A 27,893-nucleotide genomic window follows, 5' to 3' on the forward strand; every position below is an offset into this window, starting at 1 on the left:
AATGGTGGCCAGGGCTTCTCTGCTGTGGGTGAATGACCTTTTGAATGACACACCCACGGATCCAACAAAGCTGAGGCAGCAACTGCTTAAAATCCAAAAGGCTCAGGCCTTTATGGCCGATGCCACTTCAGATTCAATCAGGTTTGTCTCACAGGCATCTGCTGCTGCGGTTGTAGGGCGCCACCACTTCTGGCTTAAACATTGACAGGTCAATGCCACTTCTAAAAATAGTCTGACCACTGTGGCGTACAACGGCACCAAGTTATTTGGAGAGAACGCACTTAAGGTTGTGCTAGTAGAATCCAAAGACACACAGAAAGAAAGAAAGAAAGAAAGAAAGAAAGAAAGAAAGAAAGAAAGGGCTATGCCAACAGCCCCAAGAAAATCTGATACGCCATTTTTCAAAAGACCCTATCAACAAACTCAGTCCTCCTTTCAGCCCTTTTGTGGATTCCGGTCCTTTAGGGGCCGGGGTCAAGCCTTTAGAACCCAGAGGTTCAACTGGGACAGACAGGGCGGTTCCTATAGGAACACTGTTTCCAATAAGCAGCCCTTCTTTCAGCATAGGCAGGCCAAAGGCCAACAATGACTTGCCCCTCCAAAAATTGGGTGGTCGTCTGATGGAGCACTTCCACGCCTGGGAAGCATCTGTTTCAGACAATTGGACTTTACAGGTGATACAGGACGGGTACAAAATAGATTAAATAGCTCCCCCTCCTCACAGGTTCCTCGCAATCCCACATCTGTGCTCTATTATCAGGCACTCTAAGCTTCTTTGAGTCTACAGGAAATCGGTGCAGTGGAACCTGTTCCACCCCTGCAATGCAGGGAGGGCTTCTATTCTATTTTGTTGACCATCCCCAAATAGGATGGAACAAGAAGACCTGTTTTGGATTTAAAATTCCTAAACAGGTGGGTGAAAAGGGAACGGTTCAGAATGGAAACCTTAAGATTGGTTGCAGTGGCCCTTCATCATCATGACATCCATAGATTTGGCTTATCTGCACGTCCCCATCCACAATCACAGTCGGTCCTTGCTCAGGTTCCACTATGTGGGTTGACTTTGCAATATAGGGCACTTCCGTTCAGCCTATTATCAGCACTGCGAATATTTACCAAGGTGTTGGCTCCACTGGTGGCACATCTCTAGCTTCAGGGGATCCGGATCCTGGTGTACTAGGATGATCTACTTCTCCTACCCAGATTGGTACAGACAGCACATAGAGATTTAAACACCACTCTGTGCACCCTCCGGAATCACGGCTTCTGCATAAACCTATCAAAGAGCCAGCTCTCACTGACCTGCTGTCTGCAACACCTGGGTGTCCTTATAAACACGCAAATCGACCGTCTTGTTCTTCCACACGATTGATTATTATTGCTCACCTTGAAAATCAGGCAGGCTCTCCAGAGACCTATGGTGTTACTGTCCACCTGGGCGAGGCTCCTAGGGCTCATGGTCGCAACCTTCAAAGCAGTCCTGTGGGCGAGGTTTCACTCCTGTGCACTCCAATGATTCCTCCTGCCTTATCAGCGAGCCATAGTGGATCGTACAGCTACACCCCCCAGATTCTGTGAGCCTAGCCCTCAGGTGGTGGCTGTTTCCGCAAAACCTTCTATGTGGGAAACAATTTCTGGACCCACCAAAGGTGATTCTAACCACAGATGTGAGCAATAGGGGCTGGGGAGCTCACTGTCTCAATCTAACTTCACAAGGGACATGGTCTGTCCAAGAAAGGAGCCACAGCATCAGTTGGAAAGAGCTGCAGGCAAATTGTCTGGCTCTATTGGCATTTCAACACTGTCTCCAGGGCGCTCATATCTTAGTGCGAACAGACAATACCACCACAAAGGCCACGTAAATCGGCAAGGCGGCATGTGTTCCAAGTCACTACATCAGGAGACCTTCTGTCTGATCACCTGAGCGGAGGGCCACCTGGGCTCTCTGACAGCACATCATGTAAAGGAAGAAGACAACCTCATGGCCGATTGGCTGAGCCAAGAGGACCTGTTACCAGGGGAATGGACACTCTCAGCGCATGTGTTCACCAGGATCACAGCGCACATGGGAATACCAGTCATGGATCTGTTTGCAATGACAAAGAATACCAAAACTCCACGGTTCATTTCCTGTTTTCCCTGCCAGGAAGCGGTGGGTGCCCTATCCAGTCCCTGGCCACGGGGATTGCTGTATGTGTTCCCGTCAGTGCCTCTTCTGGCCAGAGTGCTGCAGAGCATCAGCATGATGCAGGCAACAGTCATTCTGGTGGCACCCTTCTGGCCGAGACAACCATGGTCCCCAGAACTTCTTCATCTGGCTACAGAAGAACCGTGGATTCTCCCCGTGTCCGAAGATCTTCTTACTCAGGGTCCAGTGCGGCACCACAATCCACCCTGGTTTTCGACTAGCCACCTGGAAACTGAGCGGAGTATCTTAGGTCAGCAGGGATGTACCAAACAGGTACCTCAAACAATGCTAGCATCCCGCCGATCCTCAACGAACAGGATATATCAATACAACTGGTGGTTCTTCTTGCGCTGGTTAACCAGACATTCAGTACCCAAGACCGATGTCTCCTTGAACCATTTCCTCCAATTCCTACAGGAAGGGATGGACATGAGCCTACGTCCAAACACTTTAAAAAGACAAGCAGCTTCGCTAGCAGGGCTCATTTTGGGCATGGAGTGCCAAAACCATCCACACCTCCTATGTTTTCTTTGAGGGGTGACCATGTTATCTCCCCTGACTGTTCATAGGTTTCTATCATGGGACCTACATACTGTACTAAAAGCATTGCAATCTTCTCTATTTGAACCACTGGCAGACATATCTTTAAAGTTATTGTCATGCCCTTTTGTCCTCATCCAGTTCATCCCAAGGAAAAACAATCGCATAAATTGGACGTTCGCCGCTGTCTCAAAAGTATATTAAACGGACAACGGATTTTAGGACCACAAATAACTTATTCATATCCTTTCATCCTAGTACCATGGGGTTGGCTGTGTCAGCTCCAACCATCGCACGTTGGATTAGAGCTTGTATAACATTGGCTTACGAGGTCCAACATCTGCAGCCGCCTATGCAAGTTCTCGCTCATTCCACCCAAGCAGCAGCCACCTCAGCAGCATTCTCTACAAATGCTCCTATCCATGAGATTTGTAGGGCAGCTAACCGGAAATATTCTTCTGCTTTTATTAGACATCATAAAATTGACCTACATGCATCTTCTCAAGCGGCCTTTGGAAGGCGTGTTTTGCAGCAGGTGCTTCCCCAGGAATAGACAAGGACGTCCCTCCCTAGATAGGTCTTCAATATGGTATGTCCCAGAGGTGTCCTCAGTCCCAGCAACAGAGAACAGAGCGTTGATTTCACTTACTGTGAAGGCTGCTTCTTGTTGCTAGGACTGATGACACCTCGACCCTCCCTCTTGAAGTCCTTGCCTGTTCCTGGTTGACCATCTGAATTCTTGGTATTAGTGTTTTCATGGGGATTAAGCCCGGGTCTGTATTTTATCTTACCTCTGTATAATTCTGCCTTGTTATGATCTGTTATTCTTCTGTATGGTATGTTAAAGTTAACGTTACATTTGTGCCTTTCGCACCTCGGACTGAAAGAACTGGGCGGGTTATCCCCCTCAGCTTCAAGTAAGCGTAGCTTTCTATTTCTATCCAATCAACTGTCCTGCCTTGGAACTTACGGGAAGGATAAGCCAGAGGTGTCCTCGGTCCCAGCAACAACAAGAAGCCTTCACAGTAAGTGAAACCAACACTCTGTTCTCAGACCTTTTGGTTGCTTAGCATGGCTGGTACAAGTTTTATTTCATGTCACTGAATAAGTAACATTTTGTTGGGCCTATACAGAATCTTAACTTGTAAAACATTGTGTTGTACATTAAAGGGGGTTTTCTATGGAACTGATTGCCAAAGCAAGTGCTTTTTTTTTTTTTTTGAAGCAAACTTGTTTAATGCTTTCACATTAAATTTTGGTATACTTAAGAATAGTTTGGTTAAGAGCAATTTTATGAAGAGCCCCCCCCCCCAATTAAAATGCCACTTTTATTCAGGAAAATTGATGTGTTTCTTCTTTAGAATTTCCTCGCAGCAGCAGTTTGGATGTGATTCCTTCCAGAGAAATTGATCATGGGAATACTAATCTTGATGATTTGGGGAGAAATAGTTTAGGCGACTTGTTCTCTCCACTTCGAGATGGTAAGTTAACACACTGAAACTGCCATCTGAAATACAGATACACTTACAGGTGTGCACGTTTTGTTGAAACCATACCTCCTACTGCACCCCATAGTTAAGACACTTAATACATAGACTACGGGTGCACAACTCAAAAGCCCCCATGGGCCAGAACCAACCATGACCTGGTGTGCAGGGGCCAAGATCAATGGCCAGTACTGTACATTAATTATTTCAATAATTTTAATGTAAGTGAGAGGGCAGAGTCAGGGGGAAGGTGAGGGGAAAGAACAATGGTATCGGTTGCCTCTGGACCAGGGGCAGGGGACATCCAGCATCAAACGGCCAACTGCATTGAGCTGCTGCTGCTGCTCATCATCAGGACAGGCCAAGTGCTTTTCATGGCTTATGCTGTTGCTGCAGGATTGCAGGCCAGCAAAAAGGCCTGATGTTGTCCAGGCCTGACATAAACTCTTCAGGACAGACCCAAGTCCCGCCGGTGCCTGAGGCAGCAGAATGCTCTGCACATCAGTCCCACCACCCCAAACACGCACACACCCAATTTGTTGCCACCTGTTTCTGTGGCATGCAGTACTCACTGCACACAAACTCTTCTCCAGGCTGCCTTGCAGAACCTGATCTTTTCTTAAGCAGGGGCTGCTTCTGTTGTGTCTCCTCCTTTCATCTGACCCTGCCTTCTCAAAAGGCAGAAGGAAAGGAATGGAGCAGCATTAAGTTCTGGAGAGATTGCATAGTGGGATACATAATCCACTATTTTATTTCTCCATACTTCCTGCCACTCTGTTGCCTGCCTTCAAAACAGCAGCATGAAGGGGAGGAAGAGAGCAGTATTGGTACCACCATTGCTACGTAGGGTAGCCCATGCTTGCCATCTTTGGCAGTCCAACCTAAGGACTCATTAGCAGGCTGTTCCTGAAAATCTTTCCAAAACCATGCTTCCAAATTGTGAAGCATATATATGAAGCCTTTCTTTCACAATGGTGGCTGGATTTATTTTTTTGAGGTAGTAGGCAGTAGACTTGAGGTAGTAGGCAGTCTTTGAGGTAGTAGGCAGTGGACTTGAGTTACAATCCCAAGATATTATTTTTGTATTAACAACCTGCACAGCAAATGTCTTTCTGCAAAATAATAATAATAATAATTGTAGAACTGTGATTCAGATTCTACCTTTATATCATTTCTTTTATTTATTGCTCTGATGTCTCGCAGATGGTGCAGCTTGTAAAACTAGTGAAGATGTTCCAGGAAAAGGTGATGGTAAGCATTTTTTTGCTATATATGTTTTTATAATAGGTTGGCTCTACAGAACTATTGATGCAAACCTGGTATAATACAATAAGTATGTCCAAAATGTCAAATTATGAAGCAAATGCTTACATTGCTTAGGGGGCTAGTAACTGGTATGGTTAAGCCCATTTTAGGGAAAATTTTAAATATGAGCCAGCATGGTGTAGTGGTTAGAGTGCTGGACTAGGTATAGTGGTTAGAGTGCTGGACTAGGACCAGGGAGACCAGAGTTCAAATCCCCATTCAGCCATGATACTTGCTGGGTGACTCTGGGCCAGTCACTTCTCTCTCAGCCTAACTTACTTCACAGGGTTGTTAGGAGAAACCTAAGTATGTAGTACACCACTCTGGGCTCCTTGGAGGAAGAGTGGGATATATTATTTTTTTAAAAAGCAATGTAAGTACATGACTGTCTGGTTCTGCCTTGCCTTTCAGGCTTGGATTTTCAGCCTTGCCTTTCAGGTTTGGATTTTCTCTCTCATTTCAACACCTATCCTGCAAGAAAAAGTCAAACAGGATCTGGCTCACAAATAGTGCATTCTAGTCCACTTAATGTATTTGTTGGCTCTCCTATTAAAGAAGAAGAAGAGAATCCACATGTTGATGCTAAAAAAACAAATCACGGAAGACATGAGTCACGCGAACACTTGAAACAGGTACGCTATAACTCTACTCAAGAGACTTGAGGTATCTGCCTTTTATCATTTGTTTCCTTTGTCCTACATAGAAACTGATACTTCACAAGCCACAGTTAGCTTCAACCCAGTGGCTGACATCCAGATGAACATTGTGCATACTGAGAAATGAGTTATTTTTGCTGATCTCCTGTTCACTTTGAAGCCCACTGTGCCTAGTGAGAATATGTCCCTGAGGATCCTGCAATCTCTTTCAGGAGGCATGGTGGGCTTTAGAGAGAAGGGGAGATCAGTGAAAATTACCCCACTGTTGCATGGATGAAACTTTTTTTGGTGTCTGCAATTTTAGACTGGATGTCAGTATAGTTCGAAAAAAACCTTTTTTAACCAAGGTTTCAAACTGGTCCGGAGCTAACCATGGTTCATGAAAATACTGGTACAGGTGCCATCCTGACCACAATTTACTCCAAAAATGAAAAGAAAGAGGAAAGCAGTAGGATGCAGTGAGTGAGCCATGGAGTGTTCCTGATTTCTTAATCATGGATCAAGAACAGGTGTTATTATATCTGCATTGGGCAGGCAAAGGGTAAGGAGCAAATGAGAGTTGGCCATGAGGTGATGACTAATAGTATGAAGGTTTTTAAATCATGCTAACAAGGGTTTTCTGTCCACAGCCCTTGCTGTGTAGAATGATTCTTCAGCATGCCAGCTCTTTGGCTCATGGTCTCTTATAAAGTTAGGATGTTTGACTCTTTAATAGACTAGATATCTGAACATAGCAGTGGGAAGAGTTGTTTGTTTCTATAGGAAGCATTTGTGGCACTTTACTGCATTGTATGGACAATGAAGAGCAGATTTAGACCCTTAACACATAGTAGAGATTTCATGTACTACGGGGCTATTTAAATAAATTCAAAAACACTAACTTCAGCTGCTGAAGTGTTCTCTTATGGCTATTTTAATCAGATCAAGGAATCTCTGAGACCTCCTCATGAGACTAGTGACACAATCACATGACGTGTGTGGAGGGCTTCAAGTGTGTAAAAGGACTAAGCAAGAGTCAGTCGCAGAGATTTGCACAAATTGAGATTTGCGTACTGATTCAAAGCTCAGCTCAGGCACCTTTTTAAAAATTGAGGAGAGCAGGTCCTCACTATACTTGACACAGCTTCCTTCTGTGCCAGCACACACATGGCCTCCTGAGCATGCGTGGCAGCTGTGTGCATGGCACTGCTGTGCCAGCGCCACATGAGGGATGTGGGGAGGGGGGGCGGGGTGTGTGCCGCCACAGCAGGAAGTTATGTTGAGCAATGGAGGAGCAGATACGGGCCTGCTCTCCTCACTTTTAAAGGTGCCCAAGCTGAGCTTTGAATCATTGCATGAATCTCAGTCCCTAGTCAGTCAAGTTTGGTCACACCAACTCGGCAATTGCACATCTCCTTTTACTTTCAAGACCTGAGAGCTTGTCAGTCGCTTGGGGACTACACAGACTTCTGGAACTTTAAAAACAAACTTTGGGGGGCTTCTTTACAACACTATCTGAGCTTTGATTGATGTCCAGGACTTGTATGAAAAGAGGAGAAAATGAGTGACTGAGATTTGCTTAGCTGTTCAGTGCATAAGTACCTTTTTTATGAAACATGCGAACTTTGACATGAAAGCTGGCACTCCAGGAAGAACTGGCTTGGTTTTTCTTGGCTGTGCTTCAAATAGACATTGGTTTATCTATCTTGTTACATTTTAAAGAAAGTTTACAAATTGTACTTAACAGTCAGATTTGTGTATTATTATTATTATTCATCAAAGAAGCATATTAAAACCTCTTGAATATGAGGTTTTAATAAACCTGTCAAGCAGAGTTAAGTGCAATTTAAGGTAGATTGTGATTAGTTGCCTTCTTCCCCCATCATCAAATAGCTTTTGCCAAATGATGAGGATTACTGAAGATATCAAATGCATGACTACCTGTGCCTGCTTTTTTAGCAGACCAGAAATGACAGTCTAGCCCATCACTCATTATACTGTCTTAATACCCCTGCCCCTTTTCAAGCAATTACTGGGTTTTGATTAGTTTTTCTCCCCCTACAAAGTTGAGCTCCTCAGGTTCTGATTCTGCAAATACTTCACCCTTGGTCAACACAATCAAGAGTCCTGATTCCAGAGAAAAACTTCTTAAGAACATTCAGGGTCAATTGGCATATGAATCACCGGTGAACGGTACTACCTCAGCAAGTAAGTGGAAGTCATGTTTTTGTATCAAATTGGATAGTGATTTGACAACCAAAGCCAATGAAAAGGATGTAACTGTTTTAAATACCTCTCTTTATGTAAACGTGACCAGATATTTCTAGAATGCTGCGCTTTGATGCCATTCTGCATGGGAATAGGGCACAATCTCAAGTTTTTAACTATGTGCACTGTATGCCACAGCAATTAGTATGGGTTTTTCTAGGGACAGTCTTCAGTCAATACTATTCCAGGGTTTAACCCCAGTTTCTGGTCATAAGCCTGCTTTGTATATATTTTTTAAAAATACTTATTAGCTCTTAAGTAGGGTGGAGGATATAGCCCTTACTTGTCTTTCATCATTTGATAAATGCAGGTGGAGTTTAGAAATAATGTGATTGAGTAGTGATCTTATATTGCCCATTTATATACTAGCTGTCAAACTTTTTTCGCTCCCTTTTTCTTGCCCTAGTTAAAATAGAATGTTCTGTTTTGCATAGGTCCAAAGATAACTTCTGCTGTTACTGCTGGAGTTGCCAATTCACTATCTGAAAAAATAGTAGATACTATTGGGAGCAGCAGACTGAATGCACCTTTATCATCTATTCAGATTCATTTTATTCAGAATATGATACAAGAAACTCTGGATGATTTCAGGTAAATAGTGTTCCATGAACTTTTGGACTGTATTTTTATTAGTGTATTACTTTTGCATGAGCTTTATAGCCCAGTGTAGTGTTGAATTTATAAATGTTTAGGTGGTACATTTATTGCTAGAATACATTTTGCAACTTTTTTGTTTGCATAGCACTGCACTGATAGAGGCTGGAGGTGATAGCAGCCAATTTTTTTCTTTTTTATTGGCTAATTTACTACTACTACTACTACGACTACTACTACTACTAGCTATAAGTCTTGCAATTCCTTCCTGTAGTGTTGCAGGCTGAAATCCAGAAGGCTGAGTGTGCACCAGACTACTTCCACTTTCTGAAAGGTTCTCCTAGAAGATGCCTCGGTAGAACTCCCAGATTTCTTTTTTAAACTTGCAGGTCAAAAGGCAGTTCATATGTTTGGCCTAAGAGCTTTTGAAAGGGCATATGGTGCTTTGCACTGGTAAGGAGAGGAACTTTTTATCCCGTTGCTGGGACTCTTGAGCATGGTTACAAAACAGGCAGTTTCCCACCAAAGTCACAACCACAGGCTTAAAAATCCAAATAAAAGTAAATTGTATTGAGTACAAAGTAAGAGGTTTGACTCTGTTGTTAACAAGGGGAGTCCCTCACTACAGACACACAAGATGAACACATGTCTGAGCTTAGTGCTTTATTTCTACTGTAACTGATAGATATGTATGTTACTGAGGGGGATGCTGAAGGGAAGCAGTGCTGGGAGGGTCTGGTTAGTAGAAGCCTCAGTAAATGGACCCAGGAAGAATTGGGAAGGGTGAGAGAAAGAGACTGGCTAAAAACTGGCAGCAAGGCCAAAGGCAAAGGGGGAAAGAATTTGAAAGAACTAGAAGGTCTGCTGGGAGCTAGGAAGCAAAACTTTGAGAAGGAGGTGGTTTCCTGTGCTGTCGGAATCCACTTATAGGAAAATGGTGAATGGTTTTAAAGCTGCCAGGGTTCTGTTGAATCGGGGTGGGGGTGGGGGGAGATGAAGCATGAGTGAGAGTGAACAGGGTCATCTGAACTGAAAAGGACACTCTGGATTTCCCTGGCTGGAAAAATCTGTTATAGACGCTATCTTCCTTGGGTTTTGGCCTTCTGCTCCCATGGAAAAGCACACTCTAGAGTGTGCTATCCCAACATGGGTGAACCATGTCTGAGCACAGCTTACATCTGAATGAAGATGCAGTCTTTTGGGGTGAATCCTATGGGATCAATGGTCACCACGGGGGGCTACCTTTTAACCAGGGGAGGAATTGACCACTCTCCCCGCTTTTACTGGTGAAATAATAGGCCTAACAGAACTTCCTAGCTTGACCTGATGGTACCACAAGCTTTCAGTCTCAGGGAAGGGGGAACTGGGGAGAGGTGGGGAAATTCCTGGGAGCAAATAAGGAGGGATTCTCCCTGTACTTACCAGGAAGGAAGGGGAAGCTAGCTTCTCTGCAGAGAAATTGGGGCATGAAGATGTAGGAGCTGAGGGTCACAATCTCCAGAATGAACCCCAGAGACTGCCGTTTGGGGGGCTTCTGGCTGGCTATTTTTGCAGATTGGAAGTTGCTTTGTGTGTCTAAGGTTACATGTTGTATTGGTGTCCCCTTTGGTTAATGACAGTGATCATGGAGAGTGATTCCAGTGGTGAACAATGGGTTTCAGGGTAGTGAGACAGGAATATAGGCATTTCTTTTTGGTGAAGTGTTGACTTTAGGGATTTATGGCTTGTTGATTCTGGGGATTAGGATGACCCAAGAGGCATGACTTGGGTGATGCGAGTACCGAGGTCAGGACTGCAGCTACAAGAGTGGGTGAAGGGGCAGTCATAGCTGCCTTGCCCTGGAGTCTTGGGAGCACCAAAGCTTCCATAGAGGAAAGCCTTTTGGATATTAGGGTGCCAGGTTTAGGCTTCTAAAGCAGGGAACTACAGCTGTGTTCCCTCTCTGGCATAGTCTCCCTGTGCTACTTCTGGCCACAGTGGTGAACACTCTCCTGGGGGCAGGCAAGTCCAGACTTCATGCCTCTTTAAGGGCGCAAGGGAGTGGTGTACAATGGCCCCAATTCTGAATCTCCTAACACATTTTTGTGTTCTCGTGCATGTGTACACTCACACACATACACGGCCTGTGCAATTATTTTGTTCCAAATGAACAAAACTGAACAATGTGTGCAGCCCTGCTGGCACTACACAGAGGAGGTGGCTATTCCCAAAGTTCACTTCTCCATGGGATCCGGCTCTCTAAACAAATCTTACAAATTTTGAGGGCCCCTTAAAGAGCACAGAGCCCTGCTGTGTCCTCTTGGAAGGCATGTGGAGAGTGCCAGCTGGTGTAGTCCTTTCAGCACTTACCCCATTGAGTTCAGTGGGGAAAGTGCTGGAAAAGACTACACTTTCCTGCACACCTTCTAATTTGGTGCTGAAATGCAGCAGGGCTCCATGCTCTTCTAAAGCACCCTTGGATCCACTAAGGAGTCAGAGCTAGGTCCTACATGGAGGTGCACATTGGGAATGTTCACCTTCATGTGATGCCAGCAAAGCTGTGTGCATTATTTAGCTGGATTATTTGGTGCCATTGTGCAGGCCTATCACACACTCATGTCTCCTTTCAGAAGTTCTTGTATGAAATCCCCAGAACTGCTTGACGTATTTGAGAGAGTTGGATAAGTTGGGAACCCCCGGGCAACTCCTTCAGTTGCATTAATGTTGAGCTTCCCAGTTAACAGGGCAACTTATTGGAGGGGGGACGAATCCAGGTACATGTACTGAAGGGGTGTGAGTGCCTTTTTGGCCAAAGTAGCTGCAGTAAACAAAGCAGTGATTTGCCGTTGTTGTAGTAGTAAGAGGCATGTATCCCTGCTCCTGCTCACTCATGGTAACATTTTGGAGCTGCTAACACAAGGTAGTTATACTGTGTGAGTGTTGATCACAGTTCCATCTTGTTGATGAATGCAGGGATATTCACATGCTTGAATGTGGCTACATTCAAAGTAAAAGCTTCTATATATATTCCTTAGAAGTGGGGAGCAGTCGGAGGGAGAAATGATAAGTAACCTCGATAATGCTGTTTTTGGTAGCATCCTGTGATGAACATGTGCACTCCAGCTTTCTGATTTCATTCCAGGACAGGATAAAATGCTCAGATGTTTGATTCTAGTTGTGGCTTTATTAGGGTTGCAGACCCATACAGCTTTGGTTCTTAATTAGATGCTATTAAAATAGCATTACCACTCCTAGCTACATAGCACTACAGTGAGAATAGATTGCAAACTTTAGCTGATGGACATGTTAAAGGAGAACTTGATCTTTTTTCCTTCTGTCCCAGGAAAGCTGACTAGCTTCAGTTGGTTTAGGAAGCATTAGGATGAATGTTGCATTTGTCTTAAATACTTATATTGTCATAGCAGTGTCACAGAATCTTATGATATTTTTGCTGTCCTTTCTTATAAGCAAATATGTTTGTGTGCAATAATTATGCCCCAGAAATATTAAGTTTCTAGCAGAACTTGAGGACTATTCAAGATGAAAGCAGGTTAGTTCAAAAATCCACTTAAAGGTGCTCTTAAGCATTTTCAAAGGTGGGGAAATTTTTTTTAAGGAACACCATAATTTAAAAACAATCATTTGAGTTATCTTCAGATTTGCCAGATTTTGTCTGTTGCACACACGCAATGAAGCCTATCTTGCAAGTGAAGAATGCTAGCCAGCATCTGGTTAGTTGTGCATCTGGAGCAATTAAGCATCTTCGATTCAATAAAATAAACTTTTCTGATTTAAGAGTTTAACCCAAAGGATAGCAACATGCAGCAGGCTTATGGCAAATGCTGTATCACTGTTACGTTTCCATGAATCCAAAATATTGTTAGATTCCAGAACTAGTTGGATAATTTCCTCCCTTGAGTTCTCCCCTCTTAGAGTTTTGCTTTCAGCCTTGTTTAGCCTTGCTATATATTCACAGTAGAACTACAAATCCTGCCTCCACTTAATATCTTGAAACCCTGAAGAGAAATGCTGCTGCTTCTGCTTAGCAAAATGGCATTGCGAAGGGACAACTTATAGGAAGAAGTAGCAGAAAAGGGGGTACTTAACCCTGTGTCTTGCTTCTCAACGCTCCTTTGCATGGCAGAGGCAGGGGCTGGATGTTTTAAGGAAGCAGAATGTGTATTTGCCATAAGGGGGAACTTTCTGTATCTCTTTCAGTAGGGAAATAGACAAAGGGTGTTTTTATATTACTGGAGTCTGTGACAAAGACAATGCATTAGATGGTTTTTTTAGAAACTTGATACTGAAAGTGAATTGGACTGGCTGAGAAAAAGATCAGTGATACTCCTAAATGTCTCAAATATAATAGTCCTCAGCAAGGATATGCATTGTCACTGAACTGAGGGGGCAACATATAGTTTAACCCCAATTTTGGAACTGCTTGAAAGGACCAAAAAAAACCCCTAGTCTTTCTCCAGATTTCTGAACATGAATCTAAAGATACCTGTGTTTTGTTCTCAGGGAAGCTTGCCATCGTGACATTGTGAATTTGCAAGTGGAAATGATCAAACAGTTTCATATGCAACTGGTATGTATAAAAATATAGAGAGATGTGCCTATGTAGCCCTCATCAGACACTACATAAGCATATACAGTGTACACAGTTAGAAATGCGACCAGAAGGTTCTGCCATTGCACTGATGTTAATCAAATGTGCCACTCCACCCTCACTTTCTGCAAGGATAGTGTTTGTCTGAAGAGACAGGTGCTTGATTCAGGGAGATATTCTTCCCATGGTTCAGAATGTGGGGGCACCAGGGTTCTGGATTATGAGGAGAATCTTTCCATCGATACATGGTTTGTCTTTGCAGACTAACATAGCCCTTGGGGAGAGCAGGGGGTGGGGCTTTCAGTAGCATTCATGTAGGGGTGGGACTTGTGGGTAGCATTTGTAACCATGCACACTGTATGCAGTTATACAGGTAAAACTCGAAAAATTAGAATATCGTGCAAAAGTTCATTAATTTCAGTAGTACAAATTAAAAGGTGAAACTGATATATGAGATAGACGCATTACATGCAAAGCGAAATAAGTCAAGCCTTAATTTGTTATAATTGTGATGATCATGGCGTACAGCTCATGAGAACCCCAAATCCACAATCCCAGAAAATTAGAATATTGTGAAAAGGTTCAACAGTCTAGGCTCCAGGTGTCCCACTCCAATCAGCTAATCAATCCATAACACCTGCAAAGGGTTCCTGAGCCTTTAAATGGTCTCTCAGTCTGGTTCATTAGGAATCACAATCATGGGAAAGACTGCTGACTTGACAGTTGTGCAGAAAACCATCATTGACACCCTCCATAAGGAGGGAAAGCCTCAAAAGGTAATTGCAAAATAAGTTGGATGTTCCCAAAGTGCTGTATCAAAGCACATTAATAGAAAGTTGTGTGGAAGAAAAAGGTGCACAAGCAGCAGGGATGACCGCAGCCTGGAGAGGATTGTCAGGAAAAGGCCATTCAAAAGTGTTGGGGACTTTCACAAGGAGTGGACTGAGGCTGGAGTTAGTGCATCAAGAGCCACCACACACAGACGGATCCTGGACGTGGGCTTCAAATGTCGTATTCCTCTTGTCAAGCCGCTCCTGAACAACAAATAACGTCAGAAGCGTCTTACCTGGGCTCAAGAAAAAAAGAACTGGTCTGTTGTTCAGTGGTCCAAAGTCCTCTTTTCTGATGAGAGCAACTTTTGCATCTCATTTGGAAACCAAGGACCCAGAGTCTGGAGGAAGATTGGAGAGGCACACAATGCAAGATGCTTGAAGTCCAGTGTGAAGTTTCCACAGTCTGTGTTGATTTGGGGAGCCATGTCATCTGCTGGTGTTGGTCCACTGTGCTTCATTAAGTCCAGGGTCAACGCAGCCGTCTATCAGGAGATTTTGGAGCACTTCATGCTTCCTTCCGCAGACGAGCTGTATGGGGATGCTGACTTCATTTTCCAGCAGGACTTGGCACCTGCCCACACTGCCAAAAGTACCAAAACCTGGTTCAATGACCATGGGATTACTGTGCTTGATTGGCCAGCAAACTCACCTGACCTGAACCCCATAGAGAATCTATGGGGCATTGCCGAGAGAAGGATGAGAGACATGAGACCAAACAATGCAGAAGAGCTGAAGGCTGCTATTGAAGCATCCTGGTCTTCCATAACACCTCAGCAGTGCCACAGGCTGATAGCATCCATGCCACACCGCATTGAGGCAGTAATTGCTGCAAAAGGGGCCCAAACCAAGTACTGAATATGCATGCTTATACTTTTCAGAGGTCTGATATTGTTCTATTTACAATCCTTGTTTTATTGGTTTCATGTAATATTCTAATTTTCTGGGATTGTGGATTTGGGGTTCTCATGAGCTGTACGCCATGATCATCACAATTATAACAAATTAAGGCTTGACTTATCTCGCTTTGCATGTAATGCGTCTATCTTATATATCAGTTTCACCTTTTAATTTGCATTACTGAAATTAATGAACTTTTGCACGATATTCTAATTTTTTGAGTTTCACCTATATATTGCCTTGTTAGGGTTTATTTTTATTAAGTATTTCAGAGAAGAACCATTTCTGTGCTGTTCACAGTTTGGTCTTTAGAGATCCTAGGAAGAACAATAAGATGGAAAGCAATAGTGTATTGATCAATATTATGGCACTTTAGGCCAAACACCTAAAATACAATTTGTTATCATTGTGATGATCATGGCGTACAGCTCATGAGAACCCCAAATCCACAATCCCAGAAAATTAGAATATTACATGGAACCAAGAAGACAAGGATTGAAGAATAGAACAATATCGGACCTCTGAAAAGTATAAGCATGCATATGTATTCAGTACTTGGTTTGGGCCCCTTTTGCAGCAATTACTGCCTCAATGCGGTGTGGCATGGATGCTATCAGCCTGTGGCACTGCTGAGGTGTTATGGAAGACCAGGATGCTTCATTAGCGGCCTTCAGCTCTTCTGCATTGTTTGGTCTCATGTCTCTCATCCTTCTCTTGGCAATGCACCATAGATTCTCTATGGGGTCAGGTCAGGCGAGTTTGCTGGCCAATCAAGCACAGTACACTGTATACTTTTCAGAGGTCCGATATTGTTCTATTCTTCAATCCTTGTCTTATTGGTTCCATGTAATATTCTAATTTTCTGAGATTGTGGATTTGGGGTTTTCATGAGCTGTACGCCATGATCATCACAGTTATAACAAATTAAGGCTTGACTTATCTCGCTTTGCATGTAATGCATCTGTCTCATATATCAGTTTCACCTTTTAATTTGTACTACTGAAATTAATGAACTTTTGCACGATATTCTAATTTTCCGAGTTTCACCTGTACAGTGTTAACTGTTTAAAACCGGTGAAACTACCTTTCTTTTAACAAGATACACAATAGTATTGTTTGAGATTTTTAAAAAACCACAAAAACAACAGGATGTCCAGAACAAAAAAAGGAGCTACTAGATAGTTGTATTGAGAAAGTAGTAGTTGAGATGGCATTGCTGTAATCCTGGAAGGTGGGACTATTTGCTTTCAGAAGCTGTACAGATTATTTTTATTTTCTTCCTGTAGAGTTGTACTGTTTTCTGACCACTTTGTTACTGACCACCTTAGAATTCCATATGAAAAATGCATAGTAAATCTCAGCAACTTCTCTAGTAATGCAGTGTGTCCTCCCTTTTTTCTTTCTAGAGTGAAATGCATGCTTTACTTGAAAGATTCTCTGTAAATGAAAGCTTAGTCGCTGAAATCGAGAGATTGCGTGAAGAAAACAAAAGACTGCAAACCCACTTCTAACAAGTGCCTATCCATGCTAGAAAACCTAATGGAACTTGATCATTGCGCTGAGGCATCATGTCATCTGAACAATACTGAAATGGCATGTAAACTCATTATTTTCCCCAGCACTAAAGAACTCTCTTAAATTGTAGAAAAGGCAATAGGTAACAGACTAATACAGAAACATATGCACTAATATTGTTTGTATCAAAGTATTTTTATGATAAACTTGAAATACATTGACAAGAGAAGCTAGCAAGTATTGTTAGCCAGTGTTAGCTGTATACAAAGTGCCTTTTTATAAAGGGAAACTAAATAGGAAATGTATTTTCTATAAGAAAGTATATACCTTTGTCCTGAAATTTATTATACCTTTCGATATTTCAGCTATTTTTGTGATGAAGTCTTTCTATTACAGTGTCATTTTCCTTTGGATGGAAATCACTCAAATGTCTGCCTTTTTTAAAAAAAAGAAAGGTATATCTTCTTTGTCCTGTAAATGTTACTTTTAAAGTATAGAATACAATCTTAGTCTTTTGGTACAATTCAATTATCTATTAAACTGTATATTTGCATAATTTAATGGCACTTTTGATTTACTCCAATTAAATAGAATGTGTACACTTTTGAATAAGCATATTTGGCCAATAATATTACTATATTGCTGGACTTCTGTCTGATTCTCTTGGTCTTCCTCATGTGCAAACTCTGATTTCATGGAGCTTTCAGTATGCCGAGAGTCCTCACATTTGTAAGTTTGACTGCATGTTACTGACTCTGCCATAGTATTTTCTTTTTGCCACATTGACTGCAACAATGTATTTACTGTTCTCCATCATTTTATGACTGGTTTACCTCTTATCGAAGAAAACACCAAACCCATATACTTGGTCGCTTGTTTGACTCTGTCTTGTAAGTAATTCCTAATTACTGGTATAAACACTGTTGGCCTACTTTATCAGGCTTTACTTGACCATTTTTTACATTGCAAAGTGACATTCATAGTTGCCTTGTGGCAGAGAGATCCACATGCCGCCTGTTCACTTTTCAACAGTTTTGATATTATCTGAAACATTTTTGGCCTGTGTGGATTCCATTTTAAACTATTTTATAAGACTAAGTCTAACATCAATCTCTCTCTCACTGATTGCAAAAACTAATCTTGCATTTTGAGAAGTATATTAAATTTAATCTAAAGTATAGCCTTAAATATAGCTGTATGTTTTTTTATCTCCATAAGACTGTAGATAGGGGTCTCTTGAGTGATCTTGCAATCGTTTAGATTCCTAATACTTGGCTTTTTCAATGAGTGTTCTTTGCCATAATGAGAACATTTAAAGTTTGAAGATCTGCTGCCAACTTTTACTTTCTTCTAACAAATTGAGCAAGTATCACAAAATACTGTTATCTGTGTACAAATAATACATTGTGGAGGACAACATGGTGGACAAACATACAGACTTCTCTTCATCATGGAGCTGAGATCAGAGTAAGAAGAATTGTATTGCTACTCTCAATGGAGTATGTGTTCCTTGTACAAATAAAGAAATTGATGCAACTTTAAACTTATGAAAATATGTGTTATAATCACCTCTTTTTAGGAAAAAAAACGCTTCTTGTACCTTGGTATGAGTGAAAGAAGAAAAAAGAAATATACTTAATGGTTTGTAAGCAAATAAATCAAGCCTAATGGGTGGGTGGGAGCTATTTTCCCCTACTTCCTCCTTGTTGACAACTCTAGTCCCTGATAAAGTTGTTCCTGAGAGTTGACCCTCTGCAACATTTGTGAGATGCAGCATGACTGGTTGAAAGGGAGGGGGGAATTCAAAGACAATTGGTACAGATAAGGGACATGTGTTACATTGGCAGAGCACTAATCTGGGTGCAGCTCACTGAGTTTTGCTAACTTAACACAACTCTGGCCATGATCAAGAAGATCCACAATGCACTGCAGATCTTCTATCTTCTTCCCTTAAGCCCTACATGCTGCTTGACAAGCCAGTGCTAAAGTTTGGGAAATTTCGTATGTCAAGAGCAGTGCCTTGTGCTGCTTCAAGTGTAGGAAAGTGAGAAGCCCTCAACTATAGGTGCAAATCACTGAATATGACTAAAGGTGCTCTCTGAACCAGTTGCTCCGGTTGTATTCAGAATCCTTTAGTCCTTCTCATTGCTGATATAGATGGCATACAAGTTGAGATTACAAGTCTTTTAGGTTCTTGGTTTCTAGATGAGGCAGTTTCCTATACTGGGAAAACTGTGTTCCTGTGGTGAATATACAGCCTTCTGGTCCCACTAGCTCTACCATTAGACAAGGTGAGGCAGCCTGCCATATGTGACACAATGTAACACAAGATGGTACTTTTATTTCAGTACATCCATTACCATAAGATTTTTCTTGTTTGCTGCTAAGAGAATGTGAACACTATTCCCTCTGGAATGTGCAGCAATGCAGAGATTGTAGAAAAGAAAGTTCTGATTTTCTTGAGTTGGTGGTTCTGGTGGGGGATGGGGGAGGAGGTTGCGTAAGATTAATGTGCAGACTATCCCTATGTTAAAGCCTTTCTTTGTTACATACCCACCACAAGTTAGGGGCTTTATCCTATCCAGTATGAATGAAAACTATGCAACATTCGCACAGGCATTTCACGTGGGAGTTGTACTGGATGAGTGTTCCTAACACTGTGAAATTGATGACTATATGCAATCATACCTATGGGAATTGTTGGCAATTTAAGTGCATGAATCGGCTTTAGTTCTTGCACAAAGTGGATTATTTTGGCAGAGGGTTCAAAACACATACATAACATGTCAAATAATCATTTGTCTACCTCCCTTCCCCTTCCCCCTCATATCAGTATATAAAGCATTACTCAGTTTCAGCCTTACTAGATGTAAGAATTTACATGATGTATTACTTTTGTGTGATAAGTGAATAGAAATCAATGAGACATTTAAAATCTACATGTTACTATCTAAACTTAAAACTGAGAAATCTAAAAAGAAAGGCAGTGCACTTGTGTTTAACTTAATGTACCCAGAAACACATTAAATTACTTAGTTGTGCTTTCATGTTGTAAGCCTTTGACTTTATAAATTGGCATGGCTATTTTATCTAACTAATGCTTATCTTTTAACATGTAACTTGCATGTCTAAGCTAAATATCTGGTCTTCAATTATATTGTCCAGTTTTACTGCCCGGGAGTGTACCATCCCCTGCTAACTGGGCAAAGAGACACCTTTTAACATGGTGATTCTCTTTATTTAGCAGGGGGAGAGTAACTGGCCCTATCCACCCCCAGCACAGTACCTGCAGTGACTGTTGCTGGTGTCTATCTTGTGTGTTTTTTTAAGAATGTGAGCCCTTTGGGGACAGGGAGCCATCTTATTTATTTATTTATTTTTCTGTGTAAACCGCCCTAAGCCATTTTTGGAAGGGCGGTATAGAAATTTAATAATAATAATAATAATAATAATAATAATAATTATTATTATTATTATTATTATTATTATTAGAGAGGCTTCTCTTTCCCCATAAGCTCTTAAGGTATATATGGAGAACTTCAGGCCAATTAGTGGATTACTTTGTGCATCCCTCCTGTCAAGCTGAAATGTACTTGGACACCCTCTGTCATTTTTAAAGATCTGTTTGGCTTTGAAATAGGCTAAACAGATTTATTAATTAAATATTTATATACTGCTTTTCAGCAAAAGCTTCCAAAGTGGTTTACATAGAGAAATAAATAAAAGTAAGGTGGATCCCTGTCCACAAAGGGCTCACAATCTAAAAAGAAACATAAGACAGACACCAGGAACAGTCACTGGAAGTTCTGTGCTGGGGCTGGATAGGGCCAGTTACTCTCCCCCTGCTAAATAAAGCGAATCACCACATTAAAAAGGTGGTATTTCTAGTTGTGGTGGCTATCTAGTTCTGTAAAAGACACTTCTTGTAACCCCACTCCCCTGCAGAACTAATTCAAAAAAATTAAACTAAAAAAAAATTAAAATACACCATTATAATTTGAGGCCCCATGGAATGTATATTGTTCAATGGTAGCTGTGCTAAATTGTATGTGTTATAGGAAATAAGTACATGGCAGCCAAAATGCTGATGAGGGCTCATTGACCCAGCCATTTTAGTGCAGTGATGGAAGTTCTTGTTTCTGTCAATGTTGACATGCTGATCTTTAAAATGTCTAAATCAGTTCTTCAGTTTTGTCACTCTGCTGACTAATACTCATATTGAAAAAAACATACATATGCTGACACAAGATCAGAATTTTTCTGATGTGTAAACTTCTCAAATTAAATTGATTCAAGCTTTTTCCTATTAAATGCCCTTTCACGGAGAAATTGGGTTTTTTGTTCTGTTTTTAGACAGAAGCTGGATTCTCACACTTTCTGGAACCATGATATCTCTACCTTGTCCAGGTGATTAGTTCAAGAGGGGGAGCACGTTTTATGTAGTGAGCTGTTCTTCATTATGTTCAGACAAGGAATCTTAAGGGTCAATAGCCCTCTTGACATAGTGGATATCAGCTATTGCAATATGGGAATACATTCATTAAAAAAAAATATCCACTATAGACATGTCATAGTAAAAGGACCTGTGGTACTTCAGGCCATTTAAAAAACTAATAAAAGGCCATAATATAGTTGTCAGCCTTCAAGACTGCTTGTTTGCTTCATCGCACTATGGTCAACCTTCCTTTCACCCTGAACGAGGTTTAAGTTCGCGAGCAGATTTCACAATCTCTAGGCTGAGTTTAATTGGGCATTAAGGTGCAAGGTTGTCTTGAGGCCAAGTGACAAATTTTAAAGCTGCCTAAATACCTTAATTTCCATATGGCAGTGTGTTCTTAAACTATGCCTCATTATTTGGCATCTTTGGGTTGTCCATTAAAACAGAAGTCCCACATGTTTAGTGTATGGCCAATATTCCTGTTCTGTGGGAAGAGGCACCACCGCTGTTTATGTACTTGCTGCATGGAAGTGGACCCTTGTACATGAAATATGTTCTTGTGGTAAAACATAACCACATAGATTCTCTACTACCCTTCCATTCACTGTTCATCTATGTTTTGACTTCTCTGTTGCTACTTTCCCCATCTCATTTAACTTCATTTCTCACTTAGGGCTGAAGCAAAGGGATACCTATATCCAGTGAATCTATTGTTTCCATAGTAACAGGCCTTTCAGAAGGGGAAAAGCCATCTTAAAAAACAAGAAAAATAAATAAATATGCAATAGAAATAAATGGTGATGGATACTTTTTTTTTTTTAAGAAGCATCTGTCCTCAGCTGGGATTCTTTCTGATGCACTGTAGCATTGCGTCCCTAAACTAGCTGTAAAGGCCTCCTCACCTCTCTGCCATCCTTTTGGGTTTTCTGTTTGTTTTTAACAGGTCCAAAACTAAGCAGCCTCTCTGAAGTACGTTTAGTTACCATAGAAACAATGATGTAAGTGGCAGGGATAACTCTAACCTCTGCTTGAAAGAGAAGCGTACAGTTGCTTAATATAGAACAGTTTGAAAGTCAGGCTCAGGTTAGGGAAGTTAGGGAATTTGATCATAACATGTGCTGCTGCCAGAGTATCAAATGATGTGACTGGTGCTGCTGCTTTGCCCCTTAAGACCCATATTCTGAACAAAGCTGACAGGCACCTAAGAGGATGTGGTTGAAAGGTGGCTTATTTCTAGTGGATTACACATTTGTGAAAGCAGCAGCTTTTAGCTGCTGTTGCTAAAATGTAATCTTATTTTACTATAACTGCTTGTGTGTAAGTGGAGCTCAAAGTCATTAAACATTTATCTTATTCCTTTCTCTTCTGCAAGGTGTGTGCTTTGCAATCCAGCTTTTAGCAATTTAGAATTTAATCCAATAAATTGGAGGCACTGTAGCTCAGTGGTAGAGTTCCTGCTTTTGATGTGCAGATGGTCCCAGGTTCAAGTCCAGGCATTGCCAGATAGGGCTGAGAGAGGCCTGTCTGGAACTCTGGAGAGCTTCTGCCAGTCTGTGTAGATCAGGGCTGCTCAACTTTGGCCCTCCTGCAGATGTTGGTCTACAACTCCCATGCTACTGTCCCTGTGGCTGGGGATTATGGGAAATGTAATTAAAAAACAGCTGTGGGGGGCTAAGTTGAGCAGACCTGGTGTAGATAGTACTGAGCTACATAGATCAATGATCTAGCTCATAAGGCAGCTTCATATAACATGAGTTGCATGAATAGAACTTCTGATTTTTACCTCAGTGGAAGAGCAGAAATTCCCAGGTTCAACCCTGACACCTCCAGCTGGGACTGGGAAATACCCTCCAGATGCCTTGGAGAAGCTACTGCCAGTCTGTGTAGGCAATATTGAGCTAGATGGACCAATGGTCTGACTTAGCAGAAGGCTGCTTCCTATGTTCCAAAACTTTAAATCCTCACACTATATAGAATCAACAATATACTTGTTCTTTAGTATTCCACCATCAACTGCTAAGGGAGATATTTTAACTGTCACCTGTAACTTATGCTATTAAGCATGCATTTATACAACTGCTGCTAAAGGCCTTTTAGTCTAGATTGTGTCTTATGAGAATGTTAAAGGAGATTAGAAAGCTGAAAAGATTCATCCTCAGTGTTCTAACATTCTAACCATGAAAGCTTGAGAAGACTTGCATTGTAGGGGAAAGGGGTAATCAATGGAGTATTTTCATCAGGGTTGGGAAGAGGTGGAAATGTTTCCATTACTATTTAACACCTTTGTAGTGCCAGTGTAGTTGTAGGCATTGTACTGAGCCAGCTGGTTTACAAGAGATAAAAGGTAGGCATGACCATTGGCGATTGGCACAGTGGAATTCAATAAATTGTTTAGCTCAGTGGAAAAGCAATTTCAGGTTCTCAGGTTCAATTTATTGAAGATGGAGACGGAAGATTAGAAGAATTGGAGTGGGGGGCAGGCTGCCAAGAGGCAGGTAAGAGTCAGGAATGACTTTGCTTAAAATGTGAGTCTGGTGGGTGGAGGAGACAGCTTGATGAAGTGAGTTCAAGATGGCAGTTCCAGATAGGGGTGGTACAAGATATTTTGTTGCCTGAGGTGAAGGACAATATGAACTATATGTTTGATACATGAGATATAATTGAGTGGATTGGTTCAAAGAACCTGGGCCCCCCCCAGCTCCTGGAAGCCTCCCAGCTCCACTCCTCCCTATTTTTGAGATTCCTACCCTCACTCTGCCAGGCCTCCAGGGAGAGGGATGAACATGGGCCCTCTCTTCTTTAGCTACGCCTCTGAATATGAGGCCATCCTACAGGTGAAAGCTCAGCAGAGGGTGTAGCTGTAACACAACAAAGTAGGACAAATGTCCCTGGGCCTGCTGAGGCAGGGGGCCCACTGGCAAAAGCTCGTTCTTTGCTCTCCCCAACCTCCCCATCTATTGGCACCTGATCAGAAAACTCATTTGGGCCTCAAGCAAGCGGAGTCCTCTTCAGAAGGTGAGTGAGGAGGAGATACTAGGAATACATCTGCATGCATGCGGAGTGTGTGTGATAGTTTCATAGGAGTGTGAGAGAGAACTTGCAGATAATGTGTTTTTCACCATGTCCTTACAGTTCTTCTGCAGCAAAGGGGGGGGATGTGGGGAGGGCTCAGTGTCAGGGCAAGTGCCCATCTCCATTTCTTGTCCCAAGGTCTACTCTAAGCTTGCTACACCCCTGGTGCTCAGCGATGTCAGGTTGTGAGGCAGAGGTGGCAGCACCCAAGCACTCTCAGACTATGCCACCAGGCTCGGCAGTGGCAGGCGAGGCACTTTCAGCTTGCTTGGGGGTAAGAAGAGGGGAAAGGGGCTTCAGTGGGGTGAGGAGGTAGAAACCTTCGGAGCAGGGAGGTATGCTGCCGCCCTGAAGGTTTTTACCAGCAACACATGCCGGCGGGGGGAAAGCAGCAGGAGGAGTGAGTGCACCCTCCCCTGCCCTTAAAGTGGCACCCCCCGCTGGCATCGAACTTTGAGCCAGCCCCTGTGTTCCATAAAAGGGCCTCTGAACCATTTTGTGCACATCCCTATCCCATACTGCAGTTTCTCTGTGGTCTCACAGAACTGTGCCTTTAAAAATAAAAAGTTAGGATTGTATGTAAAAGCTAGACCTATATTCTTAAAACCACACACACACACACACACACACACACACACACACACACACACACACACACACAGACACACCCCTACCTACCTACCTAATGGGAGGATGATTTTGACTGGAACAGTGGTGCATAAGCAGGGGGAAGCTATTCTCCCCCCACCCCATGTTTGTGCCATTTCTCCCCTGAATAAACACCCTGAAGAGTTTATTGGCTTAAATAGTCAATCAGAGGGATGCTAATTGGGGAAATGTCTCCATTTTAACCCTTCATCTCTCATGCACCATGGTCCAGATCAGGATTTTTTGGCGGGGGGCATTGCTGATGTTAGATGTACCTCTTAAAACACAATTAGTGAATGTGCAATTTGGCCCTAAGTGTGTGGAAGTTCTTGTTTGGCAGGTTCATGAGGAACTCAATAGCAGGCTTTGAAGGCAGTTCTATTTTGAGACTAATTTAAAGTATGTTAAGGTGAGCATGTCAGTCACACATTATAACTGGGAAAGACAAGGCTGATCTTAATTAAGCAAAGCACTTGCTGCTAATTGGATGGCTAGATTCTTCTTTTGTGAACTACTATGCCAGGGGCAATGGAAAGGAATGCAGATGAGGAGAGGAAATGTGCTACTTATGTCTCTAACATTTGGCTACAACTCCTGTATCGGCAGCCCTCCAAATATTTAGTATTACACTGGATAACTTTTTAGAGAAGTGTAAATGTTTAATTAAAATGTTAGAACCAATTAACATCCGATTGTGTATTGCTGTTAACTGTCATCAGATGGCAGTATTGCTTCATTTAATCCTCCTCTAAGTACCTCTGCAGTTAAAGGAACCTTCACCATGTTTCCTAGGAGGCATTCTTTAACTGGACTGTACAACATTTGGGCTCCAGGAGCCAACAAGAAGGTTGGAATCGAGGATTAAGTACATATATTTGTTCTAAACAGAAAAAGCAGTGTTGGCTTAGTGAACAGGCCCCAGGACAAGAGCCAAGCTGAAATAAACTGGGTGGGCTCTCCACCCTATTTCAGGGCTATCCTGCCCATAAGGAGGTTTGTTTAGAATATAGTCAATGTGGTAGAGGTGAGTTGCAGGTCTTAATTCAAATTCAAGCTTCATTCACAAGCTCACTTACAGCCTAAGGGTCTAATGAAACATTGCATGCAGATGTGTAATGAAACCCTGCTATTTCCATGCAGCAATAAAATGAGAGATCGGTTTTACACAAGTGCCATGCATAGTCTTACTCCCTGTACACATACTGCTGCAGACTTCTGCCCTACTTCTTAGTGCAATCATCTTCTGTATGTATGTTGAGCAGGGACCTCACATAAATTTTGCAGCACCATCTGTCGGCCCAATCTTGCATTCCTAAAAGACCCTATTGCTTTTCACCACTGCTTTTCTGTTGACTGGAAAAGGGTGGGTTCTCCTCAGTATGCCAGATCTGGCCAGCAGGTTGTGTTGCAAAACTCACGTGACAACTCTGCTCAGCACATGTACAGAGGGTACAGTCATGCTGGGAAGTTGTACAGAAGCCTGCAGTAGCATATGTATTTGGGTAATATCGTGCTTGGAACTTGTATGAAGTTGCTTTGAATATCCTGCACTTTATTGCCTCATTGAAGTAGCCCCTGATGCCCGCCCCCCCTTTTAAAGGAGCTTTGGAGGAGAGGGGGTGCTTATCAATGTTTGTGCTCCTTGCTTGTCTATCTCATATTATTCTCAAGCTCCCCATAACGTTTCAAGAACATATTTCTGAGTCTAAACACATGTTTGGAACCCAGTAAAGGGGAAAAGCAGCTGATGGGCACAATTTCAAGCAGAAAAAAAAGTAGATATGGGAAGAGTTGGGTACCCCTTCTCTCTACTCTGCTTCAAATTACCATCGCCTAAAGCTTATTTTTAGAGTGTTCTTGTAAGGTTTAGTAAGATAATGTAAGTTAGCCACCTTTACCACTCAAGAGACGTGTTAACCCTAAAGCAGCAAAAATGGAATTCTGCATTCTGTATAAATATAGAATGCATATAGAATTCTATATGTATCTAGAATGTATAGAATATGCATATTGAATTATATATACAAAAACAGGCATCATGGGGCCATGATTTCATGGGGCCATTCCATGAAACTGAAGGTCAGGAAATTTAGGCCCAACAAAAGGAAGTATTCCCCCCCCACAGCGCATAATTAATCTATGGAATTCTCTGAGACAGGATGTGGTGATAGCTATTAGCTTGGATGGCTTTAAAACGGGCTTTTACAAATTTATGGAGGAAAGGTCTATCAATGGCTACTAGTCTGGTTGCTATAGGCTGCTTCCAGCCTCAGAGGAAAGATGCCTCTGAATACCAGTTGCAGAGGAGCAACAGCAGGAGAGAGGGTATGCCCCCCTCACCTCTTGCCTTTGGGCTTCTCAGAGGCATCTGGTGGGCCTCTGTGTGAGACAGGATGCTGGACTAGTTAGGCCTTGGGCCTGATCCTTATGTTCCTTATATATATTAAAGTAAAATGGACTTAATGAACTTGCACATTTTGTTGCTACATTAGGCCCGATATACATATTACCCCAGCATTGTGAGGAACTGTTTCTTTGTGACTTCTTTGTAGCCGTTTTGTTGTCATTGCACAAGAGGAACAGGATCATGCCAGATAGCTCTGCCTCCTAAGCCCACACACTTCATAGCCACACTCCTGGCTCTTCCTGAATACAGTGTGTTAGGCCAGAGGCAAATGCTCTGCGTGGGAGAACTTTGCCCTGTGGTCTTGACTGCTAGCTGGTACATTTTGTCCAAGCACAGAAACAACTGGGGAGAACTTGTATGTCAGACCATGTGAAATGTTTCTCTGATTGCAGTCAGAGGACGACTCTTGACAAAATCATGGATGATGGGAGTTGAAGTCCAGCAACAGCTGGAGGACTAAAGTTGTGTAGTCCTGGTG

The 27,893-nt window shown here is 42.3% G+C and overlaps 1 protein-coding gene across 5 annotated transcripts in view; it reads left to right on the forward strand.

The window, feature by feature from the left end:
- The window catches only part of NEDD1 (NEDD1 gamma-tubulin ring complex targeting factor), a 45,999-nt gene extending 27,606 nt beyond the window's left edge, over positions 1 to 18,393 (forward strand). For all 5 annotated transcript variants that reach the window (XM_053252442.1, XM_053252447.1, XM_053252444.1 and 2 more), the window contains exons 9-15: positions 4,090 to 4,209; positions 5,419 to 5,466; positions 5,932 to 6,152; positions 8,222 to 8,363; positions 8,858 to 9,014; positions 13,518 to 13,584; positions 16,742 to 18,393. In XM_053252442.1, coding sequence (XP_053108417.1) covers positions 4,090 to 4,209; positions 5,419 to 5,466; positions 5,932 to 6,152; positions 8,222 to 8,363; positions 8,858 to 9,014; positions 13,518 to 13,584; positions 16,742 to 16,846 — 860 coding nt within the window. In that variant the 3' untranslated portion in view covers positions 16,847 to 18,393. The remainder of the gene's footprint in view (positions 1 to 4,089; positions 4,210 to 5,418; positions 5,467 to 5,931; positions 6,153 to 8,221; positions 8,364 to 8,857; positions 9,015 to 13,517; positions 13,585 to 16,741) is intronic.
- The last annotated feature ends 9,500 nt before the right edge of the window (positions 18,394 to 27,893 follow it).

This window comes from Hemicordylus capensis, chromosome 5, assembly GCF_027244095.1.
Source record: "Hemicordylus capensis ecotype Gifberg chromosome 5, rHemCap1.1.pri, whole genome shotgun sequence".
Lineage (NCBI taxonomy): Eukaryota > Metazoa > Chordata > Lepidosauria > Squamata > Cordylidae > Hemicordylus > Hemicordylus capensis.